General features: G+C 59.8%; 1 protein-coding gene across 1 annotated transcript in view; it reads right to left on the bottom strand.

Moving 5' to 3' along the window:
* Positions 1-2,289: 2,289 nt before the first annotated feature.
* The window catches only part of RAVER1 (ribonucleoprotein, PTB binding 1), an 8,085-nt gene continuing 1,137 nt past the window's right edge, over positions 2,290-9,237 (bottom strand). Inside the window, 14 exon segments of the mRNA XM_075725130.1 lie at positions 2,290-2,460; positions 3,368-3,451; positions 3,572-3,715; positions 3,806-3,870; positions 3,873-3,885; positions 4,001-4,143; positions 4,283-4,351; positions 4,354-4,375; positions 4,508-4,767; positions 5,090-5,201; positions 6,426-6,526; positions 6,611-6,740; positions 7,385-7,576; positions 8,341-8,810. Of these exon segments, the coding sequence (XP_075581245.1) occupies positions 2,314-2,460; positions 3,368-3,451; positions 3,572-3,715; positions 3,806-3,870; positions 3,873-3,885; positions 4,001-4,143; positions 4,283-4,351; positions 4,354-4,375; positions 4,508-4,767; positions 5,090-5,201; positions 6,426-6,526; positions 6,611-6,740; positions 7,385-7,576; positions 8,341-8,810 (1,952 nt within the window). The 3' untranslated portion in view covers positions 2,290-2,313.

Below are 9,237 nucleotides of genomic sequence, written 5' to 3'. Positions count from 1 at the left end.
TGCCACGCTGGCACTTCCTTGCTTACACGCAAGTGCCGGAGGCGACCTGCTTAAGGTCTCTGCTGCTTTTGTGATCCCTTCTCGTCACATCACCCCCGCCTCCGCTCATGGACCCTGTCTGTCACTCCCTCACAGCGCTGCCGGATACGCTCTCCGCCATCCTTAGCTTAAAGCCGCCCTTACAAGGTCAACCATCCCACAGCCAAAGCTCCCTTTGCCCCTTTGGCGCGGTGGATCCCGTCTCTCCCAGGCATACCCTGACCTGCATCCAGGGTCCCATGGCTGGAGAGCCCAAAACGCTGTTGCCAACACCGGTTCCTCAGCCAGTTGTACAGGTGCTGACGCTTGCCGTATTTTGCTTGTTATTGGGATAGTGGGAAGACGGGGAAAATCCGCCAGTCTGGCCTGGGAATTGATCTGTGGGTTCGTACACATTTGGGATCAAACCAATCAGGGAATCTGCATCGCCCTCCCTGGATTGGCAGAGGAAGGCTTTAAATTTGCAATGATTAACAGCAATCTTACAAAAACACTAGATGAAGCATTCAAAAATCAAAAAGTATCAAACCCAAACCCCACAGGGGAAGACGCTCGACGGCGCCTGTAGCAAATCCCAACCAACTCTACATGGGAAAAACCTACGGAACGTGTCTCGTTGTGAAATTCTGAACACCCGCGGACCACGAAGTCCGCTGACGACGAAGAGCTGCGAGCGGCTTTGTGGGGGACACGTTGCCTGTAATAACAGCTCCCGGGGGGGATCACCCCTACGGGGAAGTTATTTCGAGGCTTTTACATATTGGCTCTGGCAAAAATGAGACCGAGAGCGAGTGTTGGGAGCGTTGGGAGGCAAAGCCGGAGCCCCGGTGTTTTTGGTGCTGTGGAAGCAGCACCAAGAGAAGGCGAGGGCCGGCGACAGCTTTGGGTGCCGGCACCCTTGGCATCGGAGAAATCCCCGGACACTTGCAATTTTGGAGGTGGGCTCGCGCAAAAAACACGACCGAGCATGCGAGCAATGCCAGGGCCGTACGCAGGCAAGGCAAAGCCGGAGCTCCAATTTTTTCAGTGCTCTGGGAGCGGCACCAAGGGAAGGCGAGGGCCGGCGACAGCTTTGGGTGCCGGCACCCTTGGTGTCGGAGAAATCCCCGGACGTTCGCAATTTTGGAGGTGGGCTCGGGCAAAAAACGCGACGGAGCATGCGAGCGACGCCGGGGCCGTACGCAGGCAAGGCAAAGCCGGAGCCGCAGTGGGGGGAGTGGGCGTCTCCCCCCATTTTGGGGACACCGACGTCGCAGCAACCACGACAAAAAGGGGAGGGGCGAGGCGATATAAATATAGCTTTACTTTGGGAAGGGGGAGGGCCCGGTGGGGAGAGGGGGGGTGTGCACACACATGGACCCCCCCCGTACAGCAAACCAGACGGCGTCAACAGTAGAAACAGGGCAAACAACTCAAAAACCCCGGAACCCGCCCCCCAAAAATGAGGGAGGGGAGAGAAGGGAGGGCTGGGAGCCCCCTGAAAGCGCCTGCGTCCCCCCCAAATGCAGCGGGGGGGGGAAGGTGAAGTCGTGTGTCCCCCCCCCAGCCAGGAAGGGAGGAATTTTTTTTCTTTTTTTTTTTTTTTTTTTTAAAAAAAAAAGGGCAATAAAAACGAGCGTTAAAGTAAAAAGGCAACTTTTACCCCCCAAAAAAGTGTAAAATCTCTGCAGCTCCAGTCTCTAAAAAAAAAAAAACCACACAGAAAACCCCCCAAAACTCAACACCCCCCCCCCCCAAAACACAAAAAAAAAGCCCCCACATGAGTGAAATGTTGAGGAAGGGGAGGGGAGGCACCCAGCTCAGCCCAGACCCCCCCCGGGGGGGCAATGTGGGGCTGGGGGGGGAAGTGCCGCATTGTCCCCCCCCCCAGGGCCGGGGAACCCCCCCGTTCCTCGCCCCAAGCAGCGGGTTAAGGCAGGGAGCGCGTGGGGTATTTTTGGGGGGGACGGACAGACAGACCGACCACACGCGGCTCCCAGTTACTGCTCTGGGAGGGAGGGCATGGAAACTGGGGGGGGGCAGCTCAAAGGGACCCCCCCTTAGAGCACTGGGAAGGGGGGGGGGGGGGGGCGCGCTATGGTGAGACCCCCCGCTTTCTCACCATCCTCTGGCAAAGCCGGGTCAGCTCTTTCATCTCGCTTGAAAGCCCTCCGGAAAGAATCAAAAAAGGAGTAAACATTAAAAAAAAAAAAAAACCAAACCAAAAACCAAAAAACCCAACCCACATTTGTACAAGATTTACAGGGGAGGGGGATTTGGGGTGGGGGGGGGCGGCTAAAATATCCTTTTCCGCTTCAGGTAGGAGTCGGCGTAATGCCCGCCCAGGCCCTGGGAATGCTGCCCCACGTAGCAGCCCTCCGGGCTGGGCTCCGGGGAGGGCAGGAGGTGGGAGAAGGCTCGTTTCTGGCCACCCACGGGGGTCTGGAAGCGAGGAAAATAAAAAAAAAGGGGGTGTCAAGGGGGGTTTGGAAGGGTTTGGAGGGGGGGTTGAGGGGGGGTTGGGGAGTTTGGAGGGGGGTTGAGGGGGGCTGATAGGGGGTTGGAGGGGTTTTAAGGGGGTTGGAGGGGGGTTCAGGGGGGTTTGGACAGGGGTTGAGGGGGGCTGATGGGGGGTTGGAGGGGTTTTGAGGGGGTTGGAGGGGGTTTTGAGGGGATTTTGGGGGGGTTTGAGGGGGGGTGTTAAGGGGAGATTGGGGGGGTGAGGGGGGCTTGGAGGAATTTTGAGGGGGGTTTGGGGGGATTGGAGGGGGGTGGCGGGCTTTTGAGGGGAGTTTGGAGGGGGGTTGAGGGGGGCTGATGGGGGGTTGGAGGGGTTTTGGGGGGGTTGGGAAGGTTGGAGGGGGGTTGAGAGGTTTTGGGGGGGGTTGGAGGGGTTTTGAGGGGGTTTGGGGGGGCTGAGAGGGTTTCAGGGGGTTGTTGAGGGGGTCCGAGGAGGTTTTGAGGGGAGGTTGGGGGGGGTGGAGGGGGTTGGAGAGGTTTTGAGGGGGTTTGGGGGGGTGGAGGGGCATTGGAGAGGTTTTGAGGGGGGTGTTGAGGGGAGGTTGTGGGGTGAGGGGGGGTGTTGAGGGGAGGTTGTGGGGTGAGGGGGGGTGTTGAGGGGTTTTGAGGGGGTTTGGGGGGGTTGGAGGGGGGTTGTGGAGGTTTTAGGGAGGGTTTGGGGTGGGTCTGGGGGGGTTTGGGGGGGGTTATGGGGGTTTTGAGGGGTGTTGGGGGGGTCTGAGCAGGGTTTAGGGAGGTTTGAGAGGGTTTTGGGGGGATTGGGGGTGTTCTGAGGGGGTTTTGGGGGGGTTGGGGAGGGTTCCGAGAGGGTTTGGGGGGGGGGTCTTACCTTTGCGTGAGAGCTGTGCGAGTGGCTGGGGGGTCCCATGGCGAGGACGGCGTCTGCGGAGCCCGACGGAGGCATCCCGACAGCCTTGGGGGCCACACACACAGAAATTAAGGGGGGCAGGGGTCTGGGGTCCCCCCAATCCCTGGGGACATGAGGAGGGGGGGTCCCCCCAATCCCTGGGGACACGAGGAGGGGGGGTCCCACCTTGTTGAGGTGACTCTGCTTGAGCCCAGCTTGAAGGCCACTGGTGAAGTAGGAACTGGGAGATCCTGAGTAAAAGGGAGGCAGGGGCGGCCCCAAACCCCCTCGCTCAAACCCTGGGGACGCGGAGAGCTGGAAGGGGAAGGGCTGCAGGTGACAATCGGGGACTCCAAAACAGGGTGGGGGGCCCCCCACATTCCCATTACACCCCCCCAAGGTCTCAGGGGAGCTTTTTACCTTGTGCCTGCTGTGCCCAAAGCCCCCCAGGATGGGTCCAGTGTGGTCTCTGGTCTGGGGGTAACCCGGGAGCCCAAATCCTTCCCCGGAGAGAACACAGGTTAGAGGGGCTGCCCCAGCTCCACTATCCCCCTGCCAAAAAACCTTCTAACCCCGCCCAAAATCTACTCTCCCCCCTCAAAATCATCGACCCACCGGCTGGTAATCAAAGGCGTAGCCGTCTCCAGCCAGCCCAGGCGAGGGTAGGAGCGGATCGGCCAAGGAGGGTTGGGAGATCCGGGGGTTGGAGACGCTCCCCAAAACGCCGGCTTTCAGATTAAACCCTTTGTTAGCGGCACCTGAAAAAAGCAGAGAATTGTTAGGGAAGGAAGAAATCAGCCTAAAACGGCCCCGTTTCTCCCCGCTCTTCATCCCGGGGGATTTCCCTTCTCCGTCCCCAAGTTGGGGTGGGGGAAAAGGGGAGCAGATCGCGCTCACCGCCCAGGCTGTTTGCCGGCAAGAGGCTGTGCAGGTTCAGGTAGGGGTTGAGAGGAATCTTGAAATCTTTGGGGGCTCCCCCAGGAGCGAGACCTGCGGGAGAAACACTCGGGGGGCTCAGGCAGAGAAACCAACCCCAAAACTACATCGGGGGGTGTTTGGTGACAGCACGGAGCCCCCCCCCCCGAGGTGCCACAGGCTTGTCCCGGAGCGAGGGGACCTTACCCCCGAGGCGGGAGGTCCGTTTTCGCTCTGCTTTGGTTTTTGGAGGCCGCTGATGACAGATCCCAAAATGGAGGTGGTGAGACCCTGCAGAGCCGGGGGGGTGATGGCGGGAGGGGTGAGCTGAGGCACTTGCGTCCCCAGCACCGAATTTTCCCGATCTACTCCCACCGGTCCCAGGAAAGAAGCCAGGGGTACATTTCCAGAAGGCAAAATCGGTGATTTGACGTGTCCCTGTGCCATGTCACCAGGCAAGGGGCCACCTGGGGAGACAGAAGGAGAGGGATAGCACCGGCACCCAGCCCCCCCAGCTTGATTTCAAGCCCTCCTCGCTGTTCCGCGCGACGTGCCTCGCCCCGGCATCCGTCCCCCACCACAAAAACCCAACCCTGAACCCCTCCGCTCCTCCCAACCCGCTCGTGAGGGTCCCCTGTGCGGCTTTCCCGCCCCTCCAAAAAAAAAAAAAAACCCCAACCCACAGCAGGAGGGACACGCCTCAAAGCACAGCGAGCTCCGCCGGGATTCCCCCTTCTCCACCCAAAAGCCATCGCCAGGCAGAGCCCGTGCCGCGACGCCGGCTGTTACCTGAGGAGAGCTCTCCTAGGAGCTGGTTGGGGGGCTGCGCCGGCGCGTTGGCCAAACCCAGAGCGCCGTGGGGCAGGGAGCTGAGCGGCGAGTCGCCCAGGATGCCCGGCTTCTGCGAAGGACAGCGGGAGGTTAACGCCGAAACCGGCCCACCCGCGGCAGATCCGTGGCTCCGGAAACCGCTGGTGCTCACGGGATGGAGGACGGAGGCGGCACGAGGGCCCCCGGATCACGGCCATCAGCTAAAAGCTCAGCACAGGCATGGATATAAAACCACGCCGCAAGCACCGAGAGAGACCTGGCTGCGATTTCACCGCTCCTTAAGCGGCGAATATCAGAAATAAGATCGGGGAGACGCTCCCCGCCACAGTTCAGCACTAATTTTTGTTCAAAACGGCCCATTTGTGCTAAAATAAAGGAGCCAACCCACCCAAGCCCTGCACAGAAATCGTTTGCCGAGCCGGTAAGTTGAAAGGGGAACCCGCGAGGGATGGGGGCTCCCCTTTTTTCACCCCCTCAGCACCCCTGAGCTCGGCATGGGGACCGGCTCGACGAATGCGGGACAGAGGCAGAGAGCAGGCAAGCCGCCTTCGCCGGACCCCCGGAGAGGAGCCGCTGGTGGAGGTCGAGCTCTCCAGGCTCCGATTTGGAGCAACAACTCGCTTCTCCCCGCAAGGAGAGCGGCTCCAGCGTTACCAGAGTCACCGGTGTCACCGCCAAAGCCCTCGCTGCGGTTGCTGCTTTGTTTTAAAGATGGGAAGGAGGACGCGGGGGGGGGGGGGTTTCCCCGGTGCTACGGCTCGGCACCGCTGCGCACGCAGCACGTTATGGTGCCGGCTGCCTCCTCCCGCTCACACGGAAGAGGGTTTGGTTCTCCCTGTTCTGCAGCAGCGTCGAGAGCTGGTTCTGCAGTAACAGGAAGCTCCCGGCAATACTTTCTGGGGCAGAAAGCACAGTGAGAAAGACAAAAAAAGACAGAAAATCACTCAAAAAGAGGAGAAAACCCAAGTGCAAGGCGGTTTGAGAGGCACTGGGAGAGCTTTAATCCTCTCTTCACTCCTCAAGCAGCAACAAGAGTTTTGGGACAGGCTGCAGAAATGCACGAGCCGGAGCAGAGATACGAGGCAAGACGGCTGTGTTAAATGGCGGCGGCACAAGCCCACCATCGGGTTTGGGAGATCCCTGCCCATCCGCAGCGGCTCCGGCGGCACGGGCAGGACCCCAATCTAAGAAAAGATTTGTTTCTCGCGGAAGCGAGGCGGGCAGGAGTGCAAAGGCTCCGGCAACAAGAGCGGCGGCGCAAAAGGAAGCCGGCATCGGCGCAATTCCCGCCTACCTGCTGCGCTTGGGTTTGGTTCTGAAGCGCGAGTTGGAGGAGAGCGGTGGAGAGGGCCGGGTTGGTCACCAGCGGCACGGAGGGAGCAGCGCCGAGGATTCCTGGAGGGAAGAGAAGCCAGAGGAATCAGCCACCGCAGTGAGGACAAACCCCAGCCCCGGCCACTGCTCTGCGTTCCGCCTTACCCTGTTTTCCTCCAACGGCCCCGTGGAGCAGGGGGTTGAGCAGCAGCTGGAGGGAAGCGGGGTTTCCCAGGCTGTTGAGAATTTGGAGGATATTCGGCTCGGGGAGGAGCCCTTTCCCACGATTCAGCGCCTCAAAACCAAAAAAAAAAGTGTGTTAAAAGCAAGACAACCAGCTTCGAGGCTTCACCTACAAAAAGGCCGCCCTGAAATCTCTCTTAGCTCCCAAACCCAGCAAGATTCCAGCTCCCAAGATCCCGCTCCCAGCAAGATCGTTCCCAAAATCCCATTCCCAGCAAGATCATACCCAAATATCTCATTGTATGGCAGGGAGACGACCGACCCATCCCTACAGCTGACAAAAGCCAAGGCGCGGCGGCAGCCGCATCATTTGCCATTGGTATCAGTGGCTACGCTGCCTATGATCCTGCCCGGCAAAGCTCTCCGTGCCGAGCGGCCGCTGGATTTCGGCGACAACCGGCGTTCCCGCTCTGAATTTTGCGGCGGCATGCAAGAAGGCAGGAGCGACGGGCGAATTTGCGCCGCGTGACTGGAGCCTGGGAGCGCCAGCGATGCCCTGGAGCAGGAGCTACAGACAACAGACGGCCGCTCCGCAGGGGATCCAATGGGAAATGTGCTGGCTGCTCCACGCAGCCTGCTCCAGGCTGGTTACCCGACATCAGGAATAGCAGCAGCGCTTGTCGCGGTGACGGCAAGCTGCGGAGGAAAGAGGGAGCAAGGAGGAGGAGGAGGAAGCAGCACATGCACAAGCCTCACCGTCGCCTGCGCGGCAATCAGGGCAGCCAACATGCTGCGACCGGGAGGGCCAGGAGCGCAAAAGGAGACTCGGACGTGATTCCCAGCGAGCGGCAAACCGTCCGTAGCCTGTTGAACCATCTCTGCCATCTCCGCCGACTCGTACTCCAGGACCGCGAAACCTTTCAGCTGCCCGTCCTGACCGTAGGCCAGCTAGAAGGGAGGGACGCCAAAGGGAGGGTTAGCACAACGGGAAAAGACGGAGCTGGTGCCAGCGAGAGCCGAGAGATTGGATATTGGGAGAAATTTCCTCACGGAAAGAGCAGTCAAGCGTTGGAAGGGGCTGCCCAGAGAGGTGGGGGAGTCCCCAGCCCTGGAGGGGTTCAAAAACCGGGCAGAGGTGGCACTGGGGGCCATGGTTTAGTGGCCATGGGGTGTTGGGGTGACGTTGGGCTGATGATCTGAGAGCTCCTGTCCAACCTTAGCCATTCCTGGTCTGACTTCGTGGAAAAATGATCCAAGCCAGGAACATGAAATTATGGCTCTGCCCTTAAGTGGTTTGGTGGTGGGCTTGGCAGCGTCAGGTCAATGGTTGGACTAGATGATCTTCAAGGTCTTTGCCCACCTCAACAATTCCATGATTCCTGGTTTGACTTTCATGAAAAAATAATGCAGCCACCAAGCCAGGAAACATGAAATTGCTACTCTCCCCTTAATGGTTTAGTGTGGGCTTGGCAGTGTTAGGTTAATGGTTGGACTGGATGATCTTCAAGGTCTTTTCCAACCTCAACGACTCCATGATTCTACGATCCTCACGCGCCGACGTGAGGCCGTCGCATGCCGGGGTGCTGCTCCCTTCGGGCCGTCAACCTCCCCGTGAGCTCAGCGAAGAGCACGGCGGGGCTCGGAGAGTAGTTACGCCCCAGAAAACACACTTTGACCGCCCCAAATTCCACACACGCCGCCGCCCGCCTCACCTGGCAAAAAGTGGGAGCGCAGGCGGCGGAGAAGACCTGCCGCAGCTCCTCGACGTCGGCGTAGTTGTGGGGCAGCTTGTCGACGCACAAGCACTTGGAATGGAGAAGTTCTAACGTCAACTGGTTGACGTCCGTCCAGTGGACGTAGAGAGTCCGTGTGCCCAGCTGCTTCCCCAGCAGATCCGACTTGGCTCTGGACGCCGAATCCTTTTTCATATATTCCACAAATCCGTAACCTTTGGAGTGTCCCGTTTTTTCACTGTAGACCAGGAAACAACGTTCCAGGTTGCCAAAAGGTCGGACCAGCTCCTCGAATTGTTGCTGGGTGTAGAGTTGGGGGAGGTTGGCGATACACAGGAGGGCATCCGTAGGCTGCAGCTGCACCGAAATCTCCTTCTCCCGGAGTTTGCTCAGGTGGAATTTTTTGATGGCCGATTCCGCCTGTTCCCCGTTGAGCAAGGTGACAAACGCTGTAGGAGCAGAGCCGGGAGGGAAGGGTGAGGCTGCGCGGCGCCCGCGTCACCCCAAAACGCAAAGCTACGGTAGGGGCTGGTGAGGCCCAGGGTTAAACCCCGGGCGATCGGGGGTAAAATTCGCCCCTCTGGCCGCCGGCAGTGCCCAAAAGCCCCACGAGGCGAGGCGTCGGAGGGAAGGGCTCGGTGAAATTGGCACAAGGCGGCCCCGTCCCCGAGCTCCGGGGAGACGCTGAGGACAGGGACGGTGCCCCCAGCTCCCAGCCACCCTCACCGCCACAGCTGGAGGAGCTTCCGCAGCTTCCTCTGTCCCCAAAAACCGTTTTTGGGATGGGGGGGATAACGCTGGCAGGCATGGCCCGCCCAAAAGGGGCTGGATTGAACACCCTCGATCTGGAAAAGCATCCCCAGGGTGTTCGGAAAG

This window comes from Pelecanus crispus, chromosome 27 (genome assembly GCF_030463565.1).
Source record: "Pelecanus crispus isolate bPelCri1 chromosome 27, bPelCri1.pri, whole genome shotgun sequence".
In the NCBI taxonomy this organism is placed as follows: domain Eukaryota; kingdom Metazoa; phylum Chordata; class Aves; order Pelecaniformes; family Pelecanidae; genus Pelecanus; species Pelecanus crispus.
The sequence above is the reverse complement of the archived record's forward strand: the minus strand, read 5'-3'. Positions and strand labels throughout refer to the sequence as shown.